We start from the raw sequence: 25,563 nt of genomic DNA, 5'->3' as shown, positions 1-25,563 counted from the left end.
AATCTATTCCTTCATATTTGAACATCCAAAAAATGGTTTTCAGATTATTTTTTCTAATAAAAGTGTGAATCAAAATTCCGAAATAATTTCAATTGAAAACCTCAATAAATATTATATTTTCCTCTTTTTATTTCTTTTTTCTTTCTCAAAGAAAGCTATAAATATCACTAATTTTACTGTAGAAGAGACGAGAGAGTGTGCGGAAACGAGAGAGGGAAAAGAAACGCACACTCTTTTTCTCTTCTTTTTCAATTTTCTTTTTCTCATTATTTTTACTCTTTTTTCTACTTTTTTAATCTCTTTCCCAATTATTTCTCATTTTTTTCCCAATTTGATCTGAATTTTCTACCCTTTTTAAGACAAAGAAACTATAAAAACCAATCATTTTATCGATTGAACAAACAAAATGCTTCGTCACAACACGTGTATTCTTCCCTTTTTCAACAAAACTATACAATACTTCACAATAAAAATCGATTCTATTGCTTCAGGGTATGCATTCATCAGATGACGTCACCAACGAGATGGCAAAAAATTCTCTATCGAAAACAACCGTTTCCGGACAATTATTCGGGTGGAGATGCACAATTTTTGAAGGAATTGCGAAAAAATGGTGGGTTTTTACATTGATTTTTTGTTCAGTAACACTAAAAGTTATGATTTTTTCAGTGTCAGTCGTCCATTATGACTATAAAAGTGCAGTATTCGGATGCATGAATTTTCTCACTCATTTGGATATGCTCACAATGTATTTTGTTTTGTTTTTGAATGTAAGTTTTCATCATTTTCAACAAAATTGCATTCAAAAATCCAGATTCTTCACTCAAACTGGTCGCCAAACATTCTCTACGGAGTCTTCACTTCAACTATCGTCTTTTATCTCTTCTTCTGTAAATTTCTGACTCCAAACGTCGCGAATGGAAAAGAACACGCGAGAACTATCGTCACTTTGTTTCTTTTCGCGTATGCTTTCACTCCGGTGATAAGGTAATTTTTGAGATTTTTATACCAGCCTTGACTCCAGAGTTCTTTCAGAACCCTCACTACTTCGATCAGTACGGATACAATCTACTCGACGTCAATAATCACTGCGATTCTCAGTTGTTTCTTTCATGATTACGGAGTGAAAGCACCAGTGTAATTTCCTTAATTCTCGCATAAAAATATAATTTATTTTCAGAGTTTCATATCCAACATCTGTGAGCAGTGGGTTGAGTTCTGCTATCTTCTTGTTGTCACGACTGGAAGAAGACACTCCGACACTTCTACTCCTCGTCGTCGCCTTCACACTTCACGCCTACGGAGCTGAATTCAGAAATCGATTGTTCCACGTGTATCCTTCGATATCTTCCATCCTTTTCTGTGCTCTCTCTTTGTTTTCTATTTATTGCATCTCCTCGTTTTCAGTCGAGCTTTCCGTGTTCTGGACTCTACTTCATGTTTTCATTTTATTCGTTTGCCCACTCATTCTCATTTTAAAACAAACCGGTAAATGCACGATTCATGGTCCGTGGGATGAAGCGGTTCCGATTAAATCGGTGAATCGGTGAATAAAAAAGTTTTCTACCCTTATTAGGTTGAAATTTTGTCATTTTTGCAATATGTGCAGAATCATCATCTAAAATATATATACGAAGACTATATTGATTACAGAACATTCTATTTTATCATAAATTTGATACTTTGTTTATTTTCAACAATAAACAAACGTTTTCCACTGGATTCGTCACGAAAAATGAATGAAAATTCACTCGTTTCAAGTGTCGAGCAAACGCGCTCTATCGTGAATCCGTTATAAAAACTCCAATCGTTCGCGATTCTGACTCATTCTTGCGGATTTACGCTGATTTTTCTCTGATAAATCAAGGTTTTCAATGATTTTTTGACAAAATTGTATTGTTTAGATAAATCGCATCAGAATGGCGATGCTCTTCGGCTTTGGGCAATCAGCAGATATCCAGATTCGGCTCTCGAACGAAGATACTCGAAAGGTGAGGAATTTCAGCCAAATTTCATAATTTTCGATGGATAAAAAATCTTAACCATTTCATGTATTTAGGTTATCAAATCTCGCGGTGATGACGGAAATATGCATGACAACTTTCTATATTACGATGGTGAATCAGTAACGGGAACTGTTCAAGTTAATTTGAAGAAAGCCAATCACAAATTCGAGCACCAGGGTATTCGAATCGAATTTATTGGACAAATTGGTGCGTTTCTAATACTAGAAAAAGTGAAAGAAGACTGTGAAAATTATCACTGAAGAGTGTATCGAAATAACAAAGATCTAGAAAAAAATAGAGAGAAACTGATTCTTCAGCTCTACAGCAAGCTTTAGAAGCAGGTTTTGAGTATATGCCGTAAAATCTGAATATCTGCGGCACGCCATCTGGTTCGTGTCGAGACCCGGAGCGCGCGCCCCATGTGTCACAAACTTTGATGCACAGTCTTCTGCAACATCTGCGTTCCCACACCGCCGTTCAAAACAATTGTTTTGATGTTTCAGTTTCAGAAGTATACTATGATCGTGGTAACCAGCAGGACTTTATCTCGTTGACACGTGAACTCGCTCGTCCCGGAGATCTCACCCAGAATGCACAGTTTCCATTCGAATTCAACAATGTGGAAAAGCCATTCGAGACGTATATGGGGACGAATGTGAAGCTGAGGTTAGAATTCAAAGAACTAAATTGAAAATTATCAAAATTCATAATTTCCAGATATTTTCTCCGTGTTACTGTAATAAGAAGGCTCACCGATTTGACGAAAGAGATCGATCTGGTCGTTCATGCCCTCAGCAGCTATCCTGACAATGATAAATCAATCAAAATGGAAGTTGGAATTGAGGATTGTCTTCATATCGAGTTTGAGTACAATAAGAACAAGTATCATCTTCAAGATGTGATCGTTGGAAAAATCTATTTCCTGTTGGTTCGCATCAAGATAAAATACATGGAAATTGCGATTCTCAAGACTGAAATCGTCGGATCCGGACCGAATACATTCAAAGAGTCGGAAACTGTCGCCAAGTTTGAGATTATGGACGGAGCACCGGTGCGCGGAGAGTCAATTCCAATTCGATTGTTCTTGGCTGGATATGACTTGGCGCCGTCGATGAGAGACGTTGGAAAGAAGTTTTCAGTCAAGTACTTCTTGAATTTGGTGCTGATTGATGAGGAGGATCGCAGATATTTCAAGCAACAGGTAAATTGACTGAAATGCGTTTGAATTTTTACTGAATTATGATATTTTTCAGGAAGTCACACTCTGGCGAAAAGCGGACAAAGTGTTGCGTCGTCCTGGATCAGATGAGGCTGAAGAGGAGTTGCAGACGAGCATCCCTGGAACGCAAAAGTTCACCGCACCCGCGCCAGTCGAACATCCAAAACCAGAATCGCCAAGATCTGATCCAAAAAGTGGATCGACGAGCCCTGATGATAACTCAGATTCCTCATAAGCAACGAATAATTAACCAACTAGGACCCATATTACTCTCCACTCTTTGTTTTTTATCCACTCTCCCACTTTCTCTTCCTCTCCAAAAATTCAAAAACTCTCCGTGTCTGTTCAAATCGCCGTCTCGCCCCCCTTTCCAAACCGTTTCAAAAATTGCCTATTCTGTGATTTATATGTTGATGTAAGTAGAGTATCCCTCTTCTTCTCCCAAGTGTCGAACTTTATTTATTTCCCGTAATTTATATTTTAATGCACCCAGTTTACTTTACATCCAGTTCTTCTTTAACTTTGTACACTTTTCAAAGATTCAGATTTCTCCCGATTAAATAGTTCCCAGTCCCCAGAATGTTTTAACTTTTCTATGAGTTCCTTTCACTATTTTATTAATTCAATCATCTTCCCCATATATAAAGTTCTATGTCCAATTTTCTACAGTAAGATTTGTTTGAAGAGTTGAATTCTCCTTATTTTTTGGAAACACTATTGAAAAAAAACTGGAAAGCAACGAAATTAATTTTGTAAAACAGTCAGAAAAATGAACGCCGAACCACACGATTTCCGTGATCACAAAGCACACATGAAGTGGACTGTAAGCATTGAAACGTTTCATTAAAATCTCTGAAATTCATAAATTTCAGCAAGAAAAAGAAGCGTATCGTGCAAATATTCCAATGATTCCACAAGACATGTCCGGTGGCTCTCGTGGTCAAACAGCCGCCACAACTGTTCTTCAGAAGGCACTCAACAATCCACTCGTACCGCTTGGAATGCTCGCAACTACTGGATGTCTTATTGGTTTGTTTTTGTTTCGATTCTTCACGAAAACTATGAGAATTTTTCCAGGAATGATGGTTGCCACGTTGCGTCGTAGTTCCCGAGATGCTCAATTATTCATGCGTGGTCGAGTTGTTGCTCAAGGACTCACTGTGGCTGCTCTTGTCGGTGGAGCTGTAATGTTTGGAATCGGTGCACCCACTGACGCGGCTCTTCGTGCTCCAGGAAAAGGACAAGCCAATGTTGTCTCATTAACTCCGCCACCAGCAGTTTCGAATCAGCATTGAGAAGAAACTCACTTATTTATCTGAAATTCAGATTATTTTTTAGTGTTTTGATTAGAATCGTTGTCGTTGTCGTTACCTGTAAATATATATTTTTCTTTTCTTCATTCAAAACCGAAGGCTTTATTATTTACACAGGAACGAACACGTCGGGGTCTCGAAGAAAAATGAAATGACCAGAAAGAAGAGTGAGCGGGGATAAGAATTTCGATGGCGATACACTAATCGTGAAAATATAAATCTATTTTGTTTCCTAATATACGAATCGTAAACAAGCAATCAATTAATAGAGAAAAAGAATTCCTAGAATTCAAATGAAAGTGAACAGGTTGGCGGGGCGGGGGAGAAAAAGGCACACAAAACATGAGGATTGAAAGTTTGGCGAATAAAAATGTGTGAAAAAGGGATCTATTCATTTTTCAAACGGGGCGAGCGCTCTTCGAAGAATTCCATACATCGAATTGATGATTCCCCAAGCGACGAGGGATCGTGTGAAATTCAGGTGAACACCGAGATAGAGACCGCGCAAGGAACGATTACGAAGTTGCCACACGTCTCGGAACACTTGAATACTGCTGTCGTACTTTACGCCGACCTGGAAACATAAGGTCAGATAAATGTTGTATTGCGAAGTTTACCTTGGCTTGCATATGATTTTTGATGACTCCTAACGGGAAGAATGCAGTGGATATAGTGGCACCGAGAAGTGATCCAGCTATGAAATCTCCGATCCAATGTTGAAGAGAAACGGGTAATCGACTGGTTTGTGGAAGATCAACTATCTGGAAACCCTCAATGATTATCGAAGAACTTCATAACTTCAAAACTTACTCTCTGCTTCAACGGATCTCTGAGAGTAAAGAAAAGTGTGTTCGATAAACTGTTTCTTACGAGAATTACTGAAAATCCTCTGTAATATTCCCGATATCCGTATTCTCGTAGCCGACTGAACGCATGCAGTGTATTCTTGAATTTGTCATGAAATTTGGTCGTCTGAAGAAGCACTTGAACCCGTTCCAGCGGACATAACATTGCTTCGCATACTCCTGCTGCAAATGTCAACTATTCGTCGGGAATGAATGAGAAATTTACATAAAAACGCTGCTTGTGCATGGCAAATTGAGAATGATGAGTTGGGCGGTGCATGCGGACATTTTAGCGAGATCTGGAATAATATTTCTGCTTGAAAATACAATTTTCTTCAATAAAAAACCTGAAATTCATCGTACAATCCATACATCAACGCTCTGCTCGTCGTCCGCATTATCAACGGTGGCAGCAGTCCTCTGTACAACTTTCCGACACCTTCCAACTTGATTTGTTGTATCGCATCTTTGACGTGGAATCCATGAAGTTGTTGTCGAAAGATAATCTTATTCGACGGGTATAAAATGCATGTTTCGATACATCCGGCTCCCCATCCCGCGATGAAATCCAAATGATTTCGATGAGCGACTCGGGTGTCGGGAGCCGCCGACTTCCGACTGCTCTCCAGCGTGATTTTTGCGCGGAACTCGAGGTTTGATTACCTGAAAACAGAATAATCAGACACTGAAAGAGAGGTTCAGAGAAATGAAGAAGAAGAAACAAATGTTTGATGTATTTCAAGAACAACAACAAAGCTTGAAAACGGATGTCTATGGGGGCAGAGCAGAAAGGGATACATTCAGAACGGATGGGAAAACTATTCATTACCACTTCGAGAGGTTAAAATTTCTTCAAAAATATCAGTTTGTTTACAAATTTTGAAAACAAAGTTGCAATCCGGAATTTCAGATTTTTCCGAATATGGCCGCGGACTAGAAATAACGGTGTGTACTTCTCGTGGAAAATGTCATTAGAATATTCAGAAGAGCAACTCAAAACGATTTTCAGAGTTATCGCTCTTGTTCATATTGTTTTTCTAACATTATCAGATCAAAAATTAAGGAAAAACAAAATTTCAGCTCTCCCTTGTCAAAAACCAACACGTGAAAAAGGTAACAACTGCTTTTTCACCACGTGATTCTCGATAGAATTCGCATTAAATGTTCGGAACGACCAAATATTGCGGGAAACTTTTTCTGCCACAATCAAGGTTGCGTGCGAAATTTCCACCGATTATCGAAAACGGAGAGATAGTATTGAAACATTAAAACCAAAAAAGAATTGACAACAAAAAGAAACTTTTCAATTATTTTAACGCTGGTGTACTCCTCTCGGAGAAACGGGACTGGGAGTGAAGTACACTGGGAGTCTCTGTCACTCTGCGTTTCCTATTGAACTCTACACTCTTTTCTATCCGTTTTGTCTGTCTTTTCTCAAAATTGCTGCTTCTTTTTGCTTTCCCACTATGTTTCCACCAAAGAACACAATTCGCGAATTGCAATTCTAGGGTAATGTCAACTGCTCCACCTGCTCCAAAAGAAGCACCAAAATCTCCACATATTTGGACTGGAAACTCCGATCAAGAGGATCGAGTTGAGACACTGATAAAGTGAGACACGAAATATGATGCAATTTTATTTTAAAATATTAAATTTCAGGAAATCCGGGTGCTGGGATCTTCATCTGAAAGTCTCCGATTGTATGGGAGAACATAGAGATTGGAGAAAGTGTCAAGACGTGGTTTGTAGATGGTTTTGCTTCTGAAAAACAAGTTTATTATATAATTTCAGGTGAAAGAGTTCCGAACCTGTGTTCAAAGTGTTCAAGTTGGTGAACCACCGAAAGAGGATACACCAAAAGCGACGGAATTGAAGAAATAATGGATTTTCTCAATGATTTCGAAACTTCCGACGATGAAGATCAAACTAAAACTCAAAAAACTCCAATTTACCCACCGTTTTCCACTAATCTACATGACAAATTCTGGTTTCGTGATGTTTCAAAAAAAAATCAGACAGCGACGGCAGTAAAGTAATTTTAATAATAATAATAATGTAACAATAAAAAATTTGTTTTTTTTTCAGCGAACTTGACTTGTTTCGAGTAGCAGATTATTTCTACACGGGAGATTTTGAAGCGGCAGAGAATGTTAGTGAATCTGAAAAGAATTAGACAGATTGTTGATTTTCTAAATAATATTTTTACTTTTTCAATAAATTGAGAATAATCAGTAGAAAATCCCTTTCCCATCTAATTTTCTAATATTAGATACTCAAAGAACTCCGAGAGAATACAAAAAACAATCGAACGCATGAAGTGATGCTGATAGATTCACTGCTTCAATGTTCAATCGGAAAGAAAGAAAAGGTAAAGAACCTTATAATATATGTCGTGATTACAATTTCTATTCCAGCTCTCCGCTTCTGAAATCTCCAGTTGCCTGCGTCTCCTCATTGATTATGAATCTCTTCTCGTTGATTTCGGTGATCAAGTTCAATTTCTTCGTACCAAAGCTCTTCTTCTCGCCAAACTTCCTGATGACACTCGCCGAGAAAACTTTCGAAATACGGTTTGTCTGAAATCAACTGTTTTTCAATGAATATAATATTCAGATGGCTCTTCTTTGTCAGTTATGCGGTTCATTCGAGAATTGGCAACTATTCGAGAATGGAGCCAAATATTTCAGTGATTTGGAAATGTATGGATTGAAGTTCAAGACGAAGAAAGTGTTGCATTATGAAATCGAACATTCGAGAGGATTTGTGAAAGAGAAATTGCAGAAAAAGTTGAAACGAATTGAAGATGAAACGAAAGTGATTGAGAAGAAATTACAGCAGAATGATGTTAGATTCCAAGTCATTCAATGTCAATAAGTTCAAATAATTCCAGATTGATCTCATTCTCTCATCACTCAATTCTCACAAGGACACGGTCAACTCTTCAGAATCCGCCACATCATCTCAATTTCGTGCTCACGACAGTCGCTCCAAGAACAAATTGATTCCATCATCTGATCAATCCGCCGTCATCTCTGATTTCTTCCATCGCTTTCCGTTTTTGTCATCATCATAATAGGTCTTTCTTCTGTTACTTTTTAGTTGTTTTCTTTTCTTGTTATTAATGAAATGGGTAATTTTGTTCAACTTTCTCTCAATAAGGCAGAGCATCACAATTCAAAAACCCAATCTTTCTCTTTTTTACGGTTTCTTTTTTACGATGCTTATAATCATCCACCTAAAAGGCAAAATGACTGTCCTCCCCTCTCTCCACGTAATTCGTTTTGATAACCCATTCCGTCGTGCCAAGTGATATCAATATGCCGACGCCGATCATATAATTTTTGCCACGATGTGTGCACAGTCCGAAATTCTCGACTACGCCCTGCCCTTTTTTGAGTCATTTCTCACCTTCAAACGTCATTTTGTTCGAAATTACTCGTTCGATTTCTGCAGTTTTTCAATTTGTTTTCAGGAGAAATTACTGTAGTCTTCGAATGTTTCCATGGAATTGTGAGATTCATTCATTTAAGTAGAACAAAATCATGTTGTAATATATGTTATTGTCCTGTTTCAGGCGTAGTGCAGAAAATACATTTCCATTTTTGCTTACTACTGAACTACGTCTATCATCTGCACCTCAAAATTGAATGACTCTAAATTTAGAGAAACTTACTTCTGATATTGTAACTCCAAAAGCACCCAAAAGAAAACCATTCCGTTTTTCAGGTTTTCACCTGAAAATTCCTTACTTTGAGAGCATGCAACAGGATTTCTGATCGTCCAATCATTCCAAGTTTTGGATGAATGATAGGAGACACATAGAATTTCGATGAACAGTGTTTTGAGCCCTTCCTAGAAATATATAACCTGACAAACTCATCTTGCAAATCGAAGTGTGTCAGTTAACAAAACCAAGTTTTTCAAGCTTATCTAAAAATGGGTGTAACTTTCTGGAAAGAACTCGAACAGAAGAAGTTGTTGACTATAAAAATCAACATCTAGGTTTGTTCTGCAACTCCTACAAATCTGGAAGTTAGGGTGTAATAACCAATTTTATGGCGGGTTCTGTGATTTTGAAATAATCCTGAATATTTTGCTGAAACTTATGGTATACATGTTTTCTGTTTTTTAATATTCTGAAGACTCACAAATGATAGAGTCTAAGTTTTGGAACTGAAACAAGTAAAAACACAGCTTGATTACTGTAATTTCAAATTGTGTGATTTTCTGAAAATAAGTCCACCTTCCCCAACGAGCAACATGATAAAATATTTCGAAGTTTTGAAAAATCTGATGATGTAATCTGGAATCGAAAATATCACCGGTTTCCAAATATCGATATTTGTTCTCTTCAATCACTTCCTCATTCCAAGACTGACTTACCCTTTCTTCCTCATTTTTCCAGAATGCATTCCGTTGCATTAACTCTTCTTGTACTGGTCGGAGCCTCGCAAGCAGCTCTTCTCCTTCCATACACTCTTCCAGATGACGTGATTCAATTGATGGCTTTCCGTGAGCAGCCACAAAATGCTGCAATCTCAACTTGTAATGATGTTCAATTCAACTATTGTCAAGTGAGAGAAAACGATACAGAACTTGAGAGAATTGAGAGCATTTTTAGGCAACTTTCAATAAATTCTTCGGAATGGATGATTCCATCTCTTGGCGTAATGGAACCTACATTTTCAACACTGTTCAGAAATATTTGATGATGAATGTGACTGAGTTGGTGAAGGTTTGCAAGTGAGTTGATGGAAATGGTGCCTAAAATAAAAATTCCCTTCAAAGACCCTTCCTGAAGAAACAAGTGTTTACCAAGATCGCTAATTAAACTGTCATTCATTGTCAGCAAGTTATGATAGGGTCAGGTAAGGACCTGCTAGGTGTCACGGTTTCTGAGCTCTCGCGGAGCATTTCTGGCTCTCCCTACTTGAAGACCTTTCTCAGATTCATAATTTCTCTAATGTTGAACTCGAACACCTTCTCTTTCGAAACTAAAACCGTTTCCAGCACCCGTACTCAATTCTACCAATGCCTCGGAACTTCTTACTACCCATGCATGAATCTCTACACTCTTCTCAACAAACCTCAACCAGATTTTCCTAATGGTAACCTCTTTTATATGAAGATTTAAAGCAAATTCCATAATTTCCAGCCTTCGATTACGTCAGAACTTTCCGTGGACTCGAGTGGATGTGTGTCGGTGGATTCAGCGGTTCGTTTTAGTTTCTCTTGACAAGAGTTCAAACCCATTCTGTTTTCATATTGAATGTTCTAATGTTTTAGAAGTCGTCGCTCAATGGGGATGTCTTGGAACTTTCCCAACAACTAACGCCTACCTGAACTGTATTGCTAACTTCAATCAGACCGTTGCAGCTAACAACTTCTGTCCGTAAGTTTCTTTTCTTTTCAAATTTCATTAGAACCAAGAATCAAAATTTATAATTTCCGGAAACTAGTTGAGTTTCTGAAACGTAGAACATTTGTGTCATTTCCAGAGCCGTTCAACAAACTGGAGCCTGTTTGAACGACGCCTACAATGCAGCTTGCGGAGCTCCTGGAGTAAGTGAAACGACAGATTATTCATCCATCTTCTTTAATTTTCAGTCTGGATATTTCGGATGCGAAAACTTCCGCATCACATTCGATAACTCTTGCTGGGGACTCAGATGCATGGTTGATTCCCAATAAATTTGTCTTATTCTTCTCTTTTTCTCTTTTCTTTCGGATTATGAATGAATTTGTTGTATTACAGTTGAAACGAATAAATTTGGGCGTTATTTTGTCATTGCTTTATTGTTTTAGCGGTGCTCTTATCGAAACGAAATACATTGTTGAAACTGAGAAAAACTGTAATAATTATAAATTTAACTTCTCTGATTCTCAACTTCAAAACATTATTAGTCTTTTTCATCTGTACTGGGCAAAAAACAAACATCTATCTCAGAATTCAGTTATATTGGGTTGAGTCATAAATTTCTTTCTTTCTCGGATAATTTTTGAGATTAAATTTCTTAAAAGATAATAACTCCCATAATGAGAAATATTGTTGGTTAATACTTACAACTCATTATGATTATACTGGTGTCTTGCCGTCTCCTTCCTGCTAAAACTCACTATCAGCCGTATACCCAGCAAAAAGTCCTTTTTTGGTACCATTCTTTTCCTTCATTTTTTCCAAGAAAGTGTTGACGAGAATTGGTAAGCTATTTGAAATTAAATCAATCAATACTGATTATATGTAAAGAAGCAATAAAAACATTTGAACTAAGCAACAATACTTTGATGCCGGACTCTAAACAAATGAGAAGATCATTAAAATAGGGAGAATATTCTCAATTTTCTACTGACCGAAACTTGACTCAAAACTGTGCAATCTATCTACTGTTGATTACTTGTGACAAAATAATTCAGACTTGTTTGGGAGCGTTGAGGTGAGACCTAGATTCAACCCACATCCACTACACAATCTCTCTCACAAGCAAATTCTCTCACTTTGTTCCAGATGTTTCAGGAATTCGCCTTTTTCGTAGGAAGTATGAAATCAACATCACCAAATTCTCTTGTTATTTTATAGGTTGGTGAAGCGTACTACTCGTACTTCTGAATCAGTTCACTAAATTTTTCGAATATTTTTAGCTAAAATAGCTCAACTAAGCCATTTCGAAAAACATTTTGCTGAAAGCACATCATTATTTTCAATTTTTCTTTAAGAAAATTGGTTTTCAGACAGAAGGAGGCGGAGCCTTACAAAATATGTCTGATTATTCTTGGAAAGGGTTGGGTACTTATTATTCCTAATACCAACTCATACAGACTCGTTTGAGCTTTTTCTGCGCAGTCGTCAACAATGGGTTAGGAGTAACAGAGATGTTAAGGTCTAATTATCCCAGAAAAGGTCAGTGGATGAAGATTCGTTTGGGTGTCAAGAACAGAATTGCAATAAATGTTCATTAAAAAGAAATAAAATACGAGAATTGAGAATTATTTTCCGATGGTACACTTGAGTCCTGGGCAAGCTTTGGCGAAAGTGTAACGGAAGTTCTCGCATCCATAATGTCCGGCCTGAAAATGAGAAATATGAGTTAGTTTGAAATCGAAAAGTAAACTAACAGATGCATCTCTAGTTGAGTTACTGTAGACAGTGTTCAAGCAGTCTCCCGTTTGTTGGACAGATCTGAAGAATAGAGAGGAAAATTAGATATTTGGATATGTTCTTACGAGCAGAAGTGGACGGTGGAGACGGTTTGATTGAAGGTGTTGACACAGTTTCTGTAGGGAGTGGAGGTGGGAATGTCATCAAAGTTGTTCCATTGGTTGATTGTTTCTGAATATCTATTGAGAATGATGAATGAATGGAATGAGCTCTCACCTTGATATCCTCCTCCACAAATCCATTCGAGTCCACGGAAAGTTCTGACGTAGTCGAATCCTGGGAATGATTGTATGATTGAATGAATATGAAAAGAGACTTACCATTGGAAGAATCAGTGTTATTACTCTCAAGACGAGTATGAAGATTCATGCAAGTGTAGTAGGTATGTCCCAAGCAGTGATAGAAATCGGTACGGGCTCTGCAGATCTTGCTCAGTTGAGTCACATTCGAATTCAAATAATTCTGGACAGTTCCGAAGATTTGAGATCCATTACTGTAGCTGACAGAAGAGTTCAATCCGAAGTTTTGATTGAATGAGTACTGTAATGAATATTAGATTGAGAACTGGAAGGGATGAATTCTGAAATACTTGACAGTAGTTCAATTGAGCCAGATTACAACTCGTATCATTGTTTGTTGGTTTCTCCAGTTGAGCAGTGAAATTGATGAATTTCTCAGACAGAGAGAATGGAAGAAGGAAGTCGGAACGAGAGAAAGCAACGAACACAAGAAGAGCAATCACGGCCGAACGCATTTTGAAATTGGTAGTTTTCGGTTTGTTACTGAAAGAAAGTGATTTCGTTGAGGCATCTCATAAATTCGAATAAATGTTTAAGAGAGTAAAACTAGGAAATTTAGAGATACTTGAGGTTTTTTAATATTCTGTTAATGCTAATTGATCAGCTGAAGTGTTACAGAAAAGATGCTAATCTTTCAGCGAATTCAAATTGTGACAACACCAGTGGAGGTCGAACCCTGGTCGCCAAAATGGCACTAAAAAGTCAAAAGTATATCAAGTCATGTTTTCCCTTGAAACTCTAGAAAGCCGCGGCTGTTTGAGATTTTCAGGAAAAAAAGCCTCGGCCGGCCGCGATTTTTTACAGCCTTGGTTGAAACTCATGAAGAAGTACGAAGTTATAACTACAGTATGTCTCAACCTTCACCATATAGAAAAGGAGAAGATGATACTGATTATGTCTCCGAAGGTTTCCCTTTTATACCTCCACTTCCACAGATGCTACATTGTGTTCAAAGGGGTGTGGACCCTACCGTTCTTCATCTGATTTTGCAAACTCTAGGAATAAATCATCATGATTCTGTGACTAATTGATTCCAGCTCCACCCAAAATGATTCTTTTTAGGGCGTTAACCAGAAGGAAATCGATCCTTTGAGCCTTTACAAACCACAAACAGATAACATTTCGGTACTTTTCGATCTTATCAGATAGATTAGTTGTCACACTTTCTTTAACTGTCTCGTACAGCATTTACTTATCTTTTTTCCATTTATTTGCACCCGAGGAAACATCATAATTATCACGAATTCAGTTTTTATAAAAGAGAAGTTGAAGGGAGTATTCATCATGATTTCATTTCTTATCTTTTAAAACTTTCTTTTCTTATCACAGTCTTATCAGAAAAAAATCTATTGAAGTCAGACCAAAAAACCAATGAATTTCAGAATGCGTTCGGCCGTGATTGCTCTTCTTGTGTTCGTTGCTTTCTCTCGTTCCGACTTCCTTCTTCCATTCTCTCTGTCTGAGAAATTCATTAATTTTACTGCTCAACTGGAGAAACCAACAAACAATGATACGAGTTGTAATCTGGCTCAATTGAACTACTGTCAAGTATTTCAGAATTCATCCCTTCCAGTTCTCAATCCAATATTCATTACAGTACTCGTTCAATCAAAACTTCGGATTGAACTCTTCTGTCAGCTACAGTAATGGAACTCAAATCTTCGAAACAGTTCAGAATTATTTGAATTCGAATGTGACTCAACTGAGCAAGATCTGCAGAGCCCGTACCAATTTCTATCACTGCTTGGGACACACCTACTACACTTGCATGAATCTTCATACTCGTCTTGAGAGTAATAACACTGATTCTTCCAATGGTAAGTCTCTTTTCATATTCATTCAATCATACAATCATTCCCAGGATTCGACTACGTCAGAACTTTCCGTGGACTCGAATGGATTTGTGGAGGAGGATATCAAGGTGAGAGCTCATTCCATTCATTCATCATTCTCAATAGATATTCAGAAACAATCAACCAATGGAACAACTTTGATGACATTCCCACCTCCACTCCCTACAGAAACTGTGTCAACACCTTCAATCAAACCGTCTCCACCGTCCACTTCTGCTCGTAAGAACATATCCAAATATCTAATTTTCCTCTCTATTCTTCAGATCTGTTCAACAAACTGGAGACTGCTTGAACACTGTCTACAGTAACTCAACTGGAGATGCATCTGTTAGTTTACTTTTCGATTTCAAACTAACTCATATTTCTCATTCTCAGGCCGGACATTATGGATGCGAGAACTTCCGTTACACTTTCGCCAAAGCTTGCCCAGGACTCAAGTGTACCATCGGAAAATAATTCTCAATTCTCGTGTTTTCTTTCTTTTAAATGAACATTTATTGCAACCCAATTTCAGTAGACTCTTCAGGAAAACAACTATTACCAATTACAAGCCAAAAAAAAACACGCGGATAATGTTTTCAGTTTGAATACGTGTCATTCTCTTGGTATAAACGCGTGAAATTACACATGCCCTGGCCACATCATCGATCATTCTCTTCCCATCAATCCAAGAATATTTAAATTTATTTTATCAAAAATGGCGGACAGCATGTCAGATGCAGTTGAGCAGATCATTGTCTCAATAGATGACAAGTGAGTTTCATCGCATATCAAGACACACAAACTATCGGAATTTCCAGGATAAGCGGGTACCAAGTAGTCGAGAAAATTGATGAAGGTGCGTATGGTCAAGTGTTCAAAGTCACAAAAGACTCGAAAAAATATGCGATGAAAATCGAACCGAAACGTCTAGACGGAGCACATTCAACACTGAAAAAAGAGATGGAGATAATGCTGGAGTTGAATCGACAAAATGCGAAATACTTTCCGACGTTCTCGAAAGGAGGCATGGAATGCAAATTTCATATTCTGGTGATGACACTTCTCGGGGATAACTTGAAGAAATTAAGACAGAAGAGTAGTAATCCGAATTCATGCTCGAATGGAACATGGTCTCGTATTGGAATTCAGTGTCTCTATGTGTGAGTTGGGTCACTTGAATATACTAGTAATTGTTCCCTTGCTCATTTTCAGTGTGAAACAAATGCATGACTGTGGAATACTTCATCACGACATCAAACCATCAAATTTTGTGATTGGAGACTCTGATTCAGAGATACTGACAAATCGAGTATTCCATCTGATCGATTTCGGAATCTCTCGAAAATTCGTTCGCACCAAAAAGGGTGGTCCGGTGAATGCAAGTCAACCGAATGATTTGGAGTTTCGTCCATTCAAGAAATCGATTGATTCGTTGAAAGGAACTCCAGTTTATACTTCTCCAAATGCTCATAATATGGTGGATTTGGTTAGTCGAATGCCTTGTAGATCGAAGTATTTCAATTTGTTTCAGGGAAGACTCGATGACATTTGGTCTCTGATGTACATGATCGCAGAGTTGGTCAAACCACTTCCATGGTCTCATTTAGAGGGAAAACAACTGGAGAAGGTCAAGCTGAAGACGAAACTCAAAACTCTTTTTGATAATGGTTTGTTTGTTCTGAACGAGAAAATCTGAATTTGATTCCTATTTTCAGATTCGTTCGATCCAATTGAAGAAATGCTTCGAAGTGGGAACTTCTACTCATACCCAAACTATGAAACTGTCTATAACGCCTTTAAATCTGTGTATGATAGTAGTGGATGCTCGTGGTTAGATCCATATGATTGGGAGACTAGACAGATGGCTTCTTATGCCAGATGGGTGAGTATGACTGTGTGAGAAGTCACACGAACAAGACCGATTTGTGTTTCAGAAAGAACAAGCTGATCAACGTCGCCATCTGTTTGCTTGGGAATATTCTGAAGTTTCTACGTATTTCAAGAAAGATCAGTGGAGTATTCTGCAAGTTGAACTTGAGAAGAAGAGTAAGGATAAGAAGGATAAGAAGAAGAAGAGTGTGGATAGCAAGAAGAACAAGGATGAAGCGGGGACACTGTCGACGACAACTTGTGAGGAGATCGCAAGCACTCCAGTCAAGAAACAGAAAGGAGGACCATTGAAGAAGGCAGTCACACCGAAACCTAAATAAGTATAACTAGCATAACATTAATGTGTTTATTGAATGAAGATGATTGGGTTCGGAGTTGACTATTACATATTTATTAAAGCGTAATGACGCTTCGCTGTTCTCTGTACCTTATCTTTTCTTCCGTCAGAACATTCTTCACCTCCATTACCAATTTCAAAGATGAAGTTTTCATTGACTTTCCTTCGATGACACATTCTTCAAACAATTACAGATTTTAGTTTTAGCAAATACAAATGGTTTCTTGAGAGTATTCCATGTGTCCTGAAGGAATTCTCTAAAATCTTTACGATGAACTACCACTTGAAATGGAAAGTATCTGGATTCAATACGAGAAATTCTCGATTCCATCTCTCGAAGTGTTTTCCAGAAATCATCGAATTGTTCTATTCTTTGATATTCTTCCAACTCTTTCTCGATTTCATCAGTTGGTTGCCATTTGAGATTTGGTTCATGTACTTTCAGACGATTGCATCGAGAAACATAGCTGTCGTACCGGAGGAGACATTTTTGGAATTTCTTTTTTAGTGGGTCGTGACTCTGAAACTTATTTAAATAGTACCTAAGTTGAACTTGGCAAGCAATATCTATATTTATATCTCTAACTAGGAAAAAAGTTTCAATAAGGCTTGAAAATGCTGATGGAAAATTGGTAAACTTATAACTTTACTTTATATTGTCTGACTTTTTTCAAATTCATGGTAGTTTCAACACATGGCTACATTGTGATAGTTGGCAATTTTTTAAACCTTTCTTAGATTTTAAGATATATCTAAGAAAGGTTTAAAAAATTGACAACTATATTTTTGATCTAGAGAGACCATTTTGTAAACTCACTTCCTTGCTCTTATTCGCTATAAGAGTTCTTCGCCTCTCCATCTCCCTTTCCTCCTCTCTTTCTTCTTCCAAATCTAACATTCTTCCAACAAATTTCAGGTATCTCTGTTTTTCCCTCTCATCAATGTTGTGCATAATTTGAATGTATTGAATGGCTGCATTCCAGTAATTTAGTTTTGGCAGAGGGATTGTAGCACTTTCAGGAAGATGTGGAGAAACAGTCTGGAATATATTAAAATTTAAAGTATGCTTTAAAAATATGATTTTTTGTGATACGAATCTTCAAAGATAGGGAGTTCTTTGCCTTCTCTGCACTTTCTCAACTCTACATGTTAAAGACGAATATCTTGAAACCCCGGAGTCCAATTAAAACAATAGCTGCCAAAGAACAAGAAAGATCTAGACATTTACTATAAGACCAATATAAATTTATGACGATGGTAAATGAGACATTGAGGAAGTTTTGAAGTTAAGAAGTTTTCAGTAACTTACCATTTGATTATTGTTTTTCGAGTTATCGCTGATTGATGTCTCATTGCTTGAATCAATATCTGCTGGACTGAAGTAGAATTTTAAAAACTGAATTAAATCCGAAAATTTGTTTAACTAACCCTATAGGATTTTTACTGGAATCCATTTCTATCCGAAGCGAAATATAAAACTAGAGAAGAAAATACGTTGATGGAAAGCAAGAGGACAATCAATAGGAATGCAGATGGTTCGGAGAATGCAAATAGAATACGAGGGGACAGCTGAAGAAGGGCAGCCATATGGCTCGGTTAGTTGGACTCTACGAGACAAAAAGAATTTAAAGAGGTTTTCAGAATCCTAAGAAGTTAGAACTTCATCTAAAACTGCAGAATCTGGTTGAACACACTCTATCAGTTGAACCGGACTGTTTTCATTTTTTAAGAAATTTATCTTTAATTCTACATCCTTCGCTTGGGTGTTTCCATTTTCAACATTTCGAGCTAATAAATCCGATTACCTGTTGTCATTTCCCTTATCAATTATGTTCCTAGTGATAACATGAAACCCGGAGACGCAGACAAACTGACTCAAAATAATCTTGTTGGCTGAAATGTAGAATTTTCACCTTGTTTCGTTTGAACTGTAATTGAAAATCGGCAATTTCAATTTTGTGTTTCTCGAGAAAATGCTGGGAAAACTAGTTTTCTTAGCAGTAATTGGTAAGTGTTGCAGTTATTTTTTCTGAGAAATATCGGTTTTCAGGAGTATTCCTGGTAGATGCCACGTGTGACACAACGAAATTCGTGGCTTGTCAAGACAAATTTGCTGATAAATTGGGTATTGATCGAGTTTATAATTGGTTGGTTTTTTGCTTTCAGTTCATGATTTTCAGTACGTTTTCTGCTGTTCCAGGTTGAATCCACTCGGTTTGACTCTTCAAATTCAAGACATTTATATAAATGGAGGAGTTGCTGCTGAAAGAGGATTGAATGTTGTCTGCAAGTGAGTAATTTCTGACTTGCCGTAACTACAGTACTCCTTTTCAGCGCGTACAACTCAATGGTTCAATGTCTTTCGGATGCTTCCACCACCACTTTCGAATGTTTTGATATCGGATACCTTCTGACTCATTCCTCTGCACCAAACCAAGCATATTCTTATGGATTTCTGATGAGTATGCTTCAATATCAATGTGGAGCTGGATTCTATTGTAAGTGATACTTCCTGTTAGTAGTCTCATCCCTTTATTCAGTGGCATCTGACAATTGGCAATGTATGCAGAGAATTTACAATGGAAAGAATGCCACAATGTATGGATGTATCACTGATTTTGTATTGAATGCTCAAGAAGATCCGAAACGAGTCAGTTGTTTTCTAATTGAGACATCTTTCTGAATCTTGTTTTTACAGGGATGTAACTATGTTCAAACTGGAATGGATTGCTTCTCGAAGGCATCAATTCTTCAAGGATGTCCTGATGAGTTGAAGTACTACGGGTGTGAATCATTCCGTCAGTATTCTCTTCCACAATTCGCTCGTTGTGACAAACAATGCTCGATTGATACACAGTATCGGGGAATTTGAATAGAGTTATCTTTTTAATGTCGAAATAAACAGTTTTGCTCATTCATCTGTTCGAAACATCTCCATCTGAAAATCACATTTTTCATTTTCTTTTCTCCGTCGATCTACCAACCAGTAGAATTTTAATTCAAATTAACGTTTATAATCGATAAACAGTTTTGCTACTTGTTATTCTGCTCTGTACATATTTAGATTCAAAATAGAAGTGTAACGGGGAAAGTGGGGAAGGCAAAGGGAATGTCCGCTGGCGACTAAACAATCATTTTAGAAAACATTTAGGTTTTATGAAACTTCACGATTCCGTGAAATTGAGAAACGAGGAAAGAGAATATCACATGAAGAATAGAGTGAGAGAGAGAGAGAGAAAGGGGATTTCAGATAAAACAATTTTCAAACCAAAAACGGAAAGTTTAGTTGTTGTTTGGAACGGCGTCTCCCCATTTTTCGGAAATCCAACGAATTGTTTTCACGTTGATTTGTGGTCCGATGAGTGGGTTCAATTGATGGAGGAAGACCTAAAAAGTGAAGAGATTTATTGATGTTCATTCAAGTTTTGAAAAACTCACCATGATCCAAAACATCCAGCAGCAAACAGCGGTCATAACGATCATCAATTGGATGATTCCTGAAAAAATGTAAAAAGTTTTTTATTCAAATTATATAAATTTTTTATAGCCGTTTCAAAATGATAATTGATTTCCATGACTTTTTTCGAACAGCTTACCCTTGTTTGGTCCCTTTGGCACAATCCATGGCAGTCCGAATCCTATGAGAGCCCAGAAGGCGGAGACTGAGACGAGTGGAATGAGAATACCCATCTGAAACTGAATTAAAAATTAGAACGATGTTTGCAGATGATTGGAAGTGGAACGGAAATTAAGCAAAGAAACAAAAGGTGAGACCGTACCGAACGGGGAGAAACGAACGAGTGAGAGAAACGAAAGCGGGAGAAACGAAACCGGGAGAAACGAAACGGGGAGAAACGAAACCGGGAGAAATGGCGGTGCGGCGTTTTTCGGGCTGTAGATGTGATGAAATTTTGCATAAAGATATAAGTAACGTTCCTAAATGTTGTCAGATGAAAAATGACAAAAAAGGCGGTCATCAACAAAATATGAGTTGAAAGCGATAAATGCCACTGTCTTCGTTAGAATGTTTGTATCACATGAAATGTGTGAATTTAACTTTTAAATTAATATTCTTAAACATTGCGCACAGTTTAAGAACCTGTACTGCCCAAAAATCGCCGCTCCGCCATTTCTCCCGGTTTCGTTTCTCCCCGTTTCGTTTCTCCCGGTTTCGTTTCTCCCGGTTTCGTTTCTCTCACTCGCTCGTTTCTCCCCGTTCGGTACGGTCTCCAAAAGGTGGACAAGTTGAGACTCGCCGTAAATCTACATATGACTGAAGGAACAGAGACAAAATTGGAAGGGTTTCGGCGCGAATAAAAAATTACTGTATTCAAAATAATTATTTTTACAGCGTGGATTTCCGTCGTTATTTTTTGACGTGGAAAGTTATTCAATTTTAATTTTAAAATTATTTCAAACTTCGGCAAAAGTAGCCACCAAAATGAAGAAACTTTTCAGAAAAAATCAAGCACAACTTGTAAGATTAGGTGAGAAAAGTAAACGGTATAGCAATTCAAATGATTTCCTTTCCAAATCTCTTGAAATTTTTCAAAAAATGAGCAAAATAAAAGGAAAAACTAGTCTTCACAACGGTGCGGCCGGAGATCAATAAGCGGAGAGACACTGCTGACACTGCTGCGGCCGAAAATCGATTCTTGTTCTCTCGTCTCGCGGCCACCTCCTTCACAAAACTTCCCGTTCATTACTCAACAGTTTTTTGAGATAAAGTTTGAAATAAAAACACTTTTTGTGCAAAAATATAGTTAAAACGGAAAGTTTCTGAGAAATTGAAAATATTGAAAGTAGTGCGTCGTGTTGCGTTTTGTGCGTCAAGACCAAAAACCGACAGACGCTCTTATCTTGAAAATCGATTCTGTCTGCTTTTTTATTGTGAAATTTACTTATCGTTGAAATTTCTTCAATTGCTTCTTTACCCTTCAATCAAACTTTAATTTACAGGCAAAATGGGCAAAATCTGTCCGCTGATGGGACCAAAAATGTCGGCCTTCTGGTTAGTTTTTCAATCAATCACATTGAACCTAGTTAACAATTTCAGTATGGTCATGTCTGTGTGGGGAGTGATCTTTCTCGGTCTTCTCGGTGTATTCTTCTACATTCAAGCCGTAACTCTCTTCCCAGACCTTCATTTCTCTGAGAATGAGCAAGGAGCAGGAAAGGTTCCAACGAGGTAAGCTTTGTATTTTCAAGCCAAACGAGCATTCATGATTGCTCATTGAGCACTGAACCACGATGTATGCTGAGTTGAACATGAACTGTTTCTGTAGCTACCGAAAATGACAGAACAACGGAACTTATGGTTTAGTATATTCTGAGAATGCTTTAACACGATTACGTTTCTCATCTTCAACTGTTTTAAATTTTCAGTCAGATCGAATCCAAATACAACGAGAAAGCAACACAATGTTGGATTGCCGCCGGACTTTACGCAGTGACGCTCATCGCCGTTTTCTGGCAGAACAAGTATAATACGACGCAAATCTTCTAAGAATTCATTCACCTCCCACCATCCCCATCACTTCGTGTTTGCTTCATAATTCTCGTCTTGCGATCCATAATTTTTGTTTTGTTTTCCTATCTGTCTCTATCAATTCAATAGAGACGTATTTCCTCTTCACTTTTTTCACTTTTCCATAAGTATCCTGTAGCATAAAAGTCCCATCGACATTCCAGTTTTTCCCGTTTTCTATGTATATTTTTAAACTTTTTTTCCTTTCACCAATCAACTCTAGTGATGAAAATTTGAGTATTTATAGACATTCATTCAACAAACAATTCTAGGCTTATTGGCATCATGGGATGACAACAAAGAAGAAGAAGTTTCTAAAATATCTCAACATCTTTCGTCTGGCGAAATGACGAAAATAACAGTTTATTCTTGTTGTGAGTAATCCTATCAAGACGAAATATCCCAATTCTGAGCTTCTCATTCTGAAAACATCACATGTTCTGCTTTTATATGGAAATAATTTCGAAAAAAGTTGTTCTGTTAACGTGAACCAACCCTCGAAACCTGGTCACCCTGTCCCCGCCCACATCCCTCAAAACTAAAATTCCACAAATTCTGAAATCAGTTAGAGAATAAAAACAAGTAAAAACGACTCAATTCACTTCTAATTTCTTCAAAAAAGAGAGACGATGATGAGCGAAAAATGGATAAATCCGTGGATTGGCATTTGCAATACGTCTGTTCTCATCGCAAGTGGATACGTTCTCTGGGCGTGTGCAGCTAAAAAGGATAAGGTTTGTTGAGTGAGATGGACATCTGGACATCCGGATATTTCAGACCATCAACAGTCCACCATCGGTCGCTTCGAACGAAACAAGACTCCGCCCACCAGTTCCAAGTCATGAGGCGGCGAAAGTGGAAAAGAATTCCTCGGTTTCTTCTGATGAGAAGAATACGGATTCATTGGGTGAACAGGAGAAAGAGAAGAAGATTTTGAAGGAAGGGAATAATAAGAAAGAGAAGAAAAAGAGTAAAATATTAGAGGTGAAAGGGTCGGGAGAGGAAGATGGAGATGGTAAGAATACAGGAAGTAAGAGTAAAGAAGAAGATAAGATTGAGAAGAAAGAAGAGAAAGGAAAGAAGAAAGAAGGGAGTAAAAGTAGAAAAAGTAAAAAGAGTAAGATGAAGATGTTGTTGGAAAAGGAGAAAAGTAGGAAGAGTAAGAAAGCGGCGAAAGAGAAAAAGAAGGAGAAATCGGAATCGGATGATGAGGATAACGAGAGACCACCCGAGCCTGGAAGTGATCCCAGAAAGATTTGGGCTTTCAAGGCTGCTAAAATGGTTGGTTTTTTAGTTGAAAACAGATAGATCGAGACTATAAAACTCTTGATTTTGTTCTACATAAACCATAAGTTCTGGAACAATCTATGACCTCCGGATACGCTCTCGAAGTTTTTCATGTTTAACTGAAAACTTCCTAATAAATGTTCCTCTTTTCGAAACAGTCCGCAAGAACTCCTGAACTCAGATTCTAGTCATAAACAACTCCAATATTCCAGAAATGTCAAGCCATCTGTAAACTGCATCAAGACAAAATCAAGGGTTACATGCCACCGAACTGCACTTACACCGCCTACGAAGCGAATCCCGACCTCAACAGATACACGGATGTTCGTTGTATCGAGGAGACACGTGTCATTCTGAAGAACCACGAACGAGACTACATCCACGCGTCATGGATGAGAATGCCTGGCAAAGATCAGACGACGTACATCACCACACAAGGACCACTTCCGGAGACATTGGCCGACTTTTGGCATATGATTTATCAGGAGAAGATCTCGTACGTCTTGATGTTGTGCACTCTTTTCGAGGGTGGCGTCGAGAAGTGTGTTCTCTATTATCCGGAGAAATTGGGAGAAGTTGTCAAGTTCGGAAGATACGAGATCACTCTGACCGAGTGTAAAGAGGAGGCAGTCGCCAACACGACGTGGAATGCATTGACTGTCGTCGACACTCTCGATCAGAATTCTGATCCACTCTACATTAATCATGTTCAGGTATCTCATTTTTCTTCCTGTCTTCTTTTCTTGAAAACATCTCAAATTTCAGGTTCCGTGGTGGCCGGATCAACTGGCTCCAGAGGATGCAAGTCCTATGATTGCATTGTATAAATGGGTGAAGCAAGTCAATCCGAAAGGCACTCCGATTTGTGTTCATTGTAGTGCTGGTGTCGGAAGAACTGCTACTTTTGTTGGTGAGTTGCGGGGGAACTACAGACACACAGACAGACATGTTTCAGGAATCGACTACGCAACACTCCGTATCATGGAGAATCCAAACATTGAAATGGTGGAAATCGTCCGTGAAATGCGTTCGATGCGCTTCCAAGCAGTCCAGTCTCATATGCAATTTCTCTTTCTTTATGTTGTTTTGATGCAATATTTCATTGAAGATGGAATTATTGAACGGACTGGACGAATTGAGGCATTTATGAATCAATATAGAAGACATGCACAGAAGAAATTGGCGAAACGGGCTGCTCAGAATCAGTGAGTTTCTTCTTTTTTGCAGTCATCTGATTATGGAATGGTTTTCAGACAAGGAGAGAAGGCTGCTGCTGAAGAGAAGGAAAAGGAGAAGGCTAAAGTATAATAAGAGTTGAGAATTCGATTTGGTACTTCTAATGAGAATGAATTATGTTTTATTGGGAACTCACCTTTTCTCCGAAAGCTCTCTTTTCCAATCAGTCCTTGAAAGAATCTGAAATTTTTATTTATTTTTACGCAGTTCAAAAGAAACGATTTATTCGTCGAATGGAAAAAGTTTTTGGGAAGGAATGGATAAAAATGAAAGAGAAATGAACATAAAAAGCGACGAATTAGATATTATTTGATCCCTGCAGCTGGATTGATTTGAATAGTCGTTTACTTCTTTCCGGACTTCTTGATTCCTCCTCCGACTGGAAACGAAACGATAAAGTTTCTGTTTGAAAGCAAAAAAGAAAAAAAACTTACGAAGAGGTCCACGTTGTGCGGCCTTGGCTGCCATCTCCTTGATCTTCTTTTGTTCTTCCTGTTGCTTCTTCTTGAACTCGATATCGTCCTGGAAAATACAAAGATTAAAAAGACACATTCGGAGTGCAAAGTCATCTTTTAAAAATTTCGACAAACTGTCGGCGTCATTTACAAAGAAC

At 37.9% G+C, this 25,563-nt stretch overlaps 15 protein-coding genes across 15 annotated transcripts; 10 read left to right on the top strand and 5 right to left on the bottom strand.

Annotated features, from left to right (window-relative positions):
- Positions 1-507: 507 nt before the first annotated feature.
- GCK72_013414 (uncharacterized protein) lies at positions 508-3,460 on the top strand (the record flags this gene model as incomplete). Its single annotated transcript, XM_053729835.1, has 10 exons — positions 508-613; positions 670-770; positions 815-987; positions 1,036-1,137; positions 1,181-1,538; positions 1,905-1,991; positions 2,060-2,213; positions 2,516-2,672; positions 2,724-3,207; positions 3,260-3,460. 10 exons carry the CDS (start codon positions 508-510, stop codon positions 3,458-3,460), a joined length of 1,923 nt encoding a protein of 640 aa, XP_053584607.1.
- Positions 3,461-3,994: 534 nt separating this feature from the next.
- On the top strand, positions 3,995-4,520 carry GCK72_013413 (uncharacterized protein; the record flags this gene model as incomplete). The annotated part of the gene is made up of 3 exons (XM_003096206.2): positions 3,995-4,048; positions 4,098-4,254; positions 4,303-4,520. The coding sequence occupies 3 exons, from the start codon at positions 3,995-3,997 to the stop codon at positions 4,518-4,520; spliced, it is 429 nt and encodes a 142-aa protein (XP_003096254.1).
- Positions 4,521-4,929: 409 nt separating this feature from the next.
- On the bottom strand, positions 4,930-5,781 carry GCK72_013412 (uncharacterized protein; the record flags this gene model as incomplete). The annotated part of the gene is made up of 5 exons (XM_003089525.2): positions 4,930-5,112; positions 5,156-5,299; positions 5,349-5,566; positions 5,610-5,682; positions 5,731-5,781. The coding sequence occupies 5 exons, from the start codon at positions 5,779-5,781 to the stop codon at positions 4,930-4,932; spliced, it is 669 nt and encodes a 222-aa protein (XP_003089573.1).
- Positions 5,782-6,895: 1,114 nt separating this feature from the next.
- On the top strand, positions 6,896-7,148 carry GCK72_013411 (uncharacterized protein; the record flags this gene model as incomplete). Its single annotated transcript, XM_053729834.1, has 2 exons — positions 6,896-6,993; positions 7,043-7,148. 2 exons carry the CDS (start codon positions 6,896-6,898, stop codon positions 7,146-7,148), a joined length of 204 nt encoding a protein of 67 aa, XP_053584606.1.
- A 115-nt stretch (positions 7,149-7,263) lies between these two features.
- On the top strand, positions 7,264-8,456 carry GCK72_013410 (uncharacterized protein; the record flags this gene model as incomplete). The annotated part of the gene is made up of 6 exons (XM_003089524.2): positions 7,264-7,415; positions 7,469-7,532; positions 7,653-7,751; positions 7,798-7,953; positions 7,997-8,227; positions 8,274-8,456. The coding sequence occupies 6 exons, from the start codon at positions 7,264-7,266 to the stop codon at positions 8,454-8,456; spliced, it is 885 nt and encodes a 294-aa protein (XP_003089572.2).
- On the bottom strand, positions 7,789-10,636 carry GCK72_013409 (uncharacterized protein; the record flags this gene model as incomplete). The annotated part of the gene is made up of 3 exons (XM_053729833.1): positions 7,789-7,959; positions 9,767-9,913; positions 10,550-10,636. 3 exons carry the CDS (start codon positions 10,634-10,636, stop codon positions 7,789-7,791), a joined length of 405 nt encoding a protein of 134 aa, XP_053584605.1.
- GCK72_013408 (uncharacterized protein) lies at positions 9,790-11,074 on the top strand (the record flags this gene model as incomplete). The annotated part of the gene is made up of 7 exons (XM_003096234.2): positions 9,790-9,957; positions 10,005-10,126; positions 10,394-10,491; positions 10,539-10,598; positions 10,670-10,775; positions 10,882-10,945; positions 10,991-11,074. 7 exons carry the CDS (start codon positions 9,790-9,792, stop codon positions 11,072-11,074), a joined length of 702 nt encoding a protein of 233 aa, XP_003096282.2.
- A 1,293-nt stretch (positions 11,075-12,367) lies between these two features.
- On the bottom strand, positions 12,368-13,293 carry GCK72_013407 (uncharacterized protein; the record flags this gene model as incomplete). The annotated part of the gene is made up of 6 exons (XM_003096236.2): positions 12,368-12,448; positions 12,497-12,560; positions 12,605-12,710; positions 12,756-12,815; positions 12,860-13,079; positions 13,129-13,293. 6 exons carry the CDS (start codon positions 13,291-13,293, stop codon positions 12,368-12,370), a joined length of 696 nt encoding a protein of 231 aa, XP_003096284.2.
- Positions 13,294-14,221: 928 nt separating this feature from the next.
- Positions 14,222-15,147, top strand: GCK72_013406 (uncharacterized protein; the record flags this gene model as incomplete). Its single annotated transcript, XM_003096246.2, has 6 exons — positions 14,222-14,386; positions 14,436-14,655; positions 14,700-14,759; positions 14,805-14,910; positions 14,955-15,018; positions 15,067-15,147. 6 exons carry the CDS (start codon positions 14,222-14,224, stop codon positions 15,145-15,147), a joined length of 696 nt encoding a protein of 231 aa, XP_003096294.2.
- Positions 15,148-15,388: 241 nt separating this feature from the next.
- GCK72_013405 (uncharacterized protein) lies at positions 15,389-16,883 on the top strand (the record flags this gene model as incomplete). Its single annotated transcript, XM_003096243.2, has 6 exons — positions 15,389-15,444; positions 15,492-15,833; positions 15,886-16,159; positions 16,205-16,340; positions 16,389-16,555; positions 16,608-16,883. 6 exons carry the CDS (start codon positions 15,389-15,391, stop codon positions 16,881-16,883), a joined length of 1,251 nt encoding a protein of 416 aa, XP_003096291.2.
- A 168-nt stretch (positions 16,884-17,051) lies between these two features.
- GCK72_013404 (uncharacterized protein) lies at positions 17,052-18,354 on the bottom strand (the record flags this gene model as incomplete). The annotated part of the gene is made up of 4 exons (XM_053729832.1): positions 17,052-17,420; positions 17,718-17,939; positions 18,210-18,276; positions 18,329-18,354. 4 exons carry the CDS (start codon positions 18,352-18,354, stop codon positions 17,052-17,054), a joined length of 684 nt encoding a protein of 227 aa, XP_053584604.1.
- A 519-nt stretch (positions 18,355-18,873) lies between these two features.
- Positions 18,874-19,772, top strand: GCK72_013403 (uncharacterized protein; the record flags this gene model as incomplete). Its single annotated transcript, XM_003096225.2, has 6 exons — positions 18,874-18,907; positions 18,951-19,047; positions 19,101-19,190; positions 19,235-19,398; positions 19,441-19,550; positions 19,599-19,772. The coding sequence occupies 6 exons, from the start codon at positions 18,874-18,876 to the stop codon at positions 19,770-19,772; spliced, it is 669 nt and encodes a 222-aa protein (XP_003096273.2).
- A 410-nt stretch (positions 19,773-20,182) lies between these two features.
- On the bottom strand, positions 20,183-20,590 carry GCK72_013402 (uncharacterized protein; the record flags this gene model as incomplete). The annotated part of the gene is made up of 3 exons (XM_003096205.2): positions 20,183-20,287; positions 20,339-20,397; positions 20,497-20,590. 3 exons carry the CDS (start codon positions 20,588-20,590, stop codon positions 20,183-20,185), a joined length of 258 nt encoding a protein of 85 aa, XP_003096253.1.
- A 1,274-nt stretch (positions 20,591-21,864) lies between these two features.
- On the top strand, positions 21,865-22,406 carry GCK72_013401 (uncharacterized protein; the record flags this gene model as incomplete). The annotated part of the gene is made up of 3 exons (XM_003096216.1): positions 21,865-21,911; positions 21,957-22,088; positions 22,286-22,406. 3 exons carry the CDS (start codon positions 21,865-21,867, stop codon positions 22,404-22,406), a joined length of 300 nt encoding a protein of 99 aa, XP_003096264.1.
- A 650-nt stretch (positions 22,407-23,056) lies between these two features.
- GCK72_013400 (uncharacterized protein) lies at positions 23,057-25,022 on the top strand (the record flags this gene model as incomplete). Its single annotated transcript, XM_053729831.1, has 6 exons — positions 23,057-23,161; positions 23,205-23,708; positions 23,927-24,427; positions 24,480-24,624; positions 24,670-24,919; positions 24,968-25,022. The coding sequence occupies 6 exons, from the start codon at positions 23,057-23,059 to the stop codon at positions 25,020-25,022; spliced, it is 1,560 nt and encodes a 519-aa protein (XP_053584603.1).
- Between the last annotated feature and the right edge of the window lie 541 nt (positions 25,023-25,563).

Source organism: Caenorhabditis remanei, chromosome IV, assembly GCF_010183535.1.
Source record: "Caenorhabditis remanei strain PX506 chromosome IV, whole genome shotgun sequence".
Taxonomy (NCBI): Eukaryota; Metazoa; Nematoda; class Chromadorea; order Rhabditida; family Rhabditidae; genus Caenorhabditis; species Caenorhabditis remanei.
This window is presented reverse-complemented; position numbering and strand designations above follow the sequence as displayed.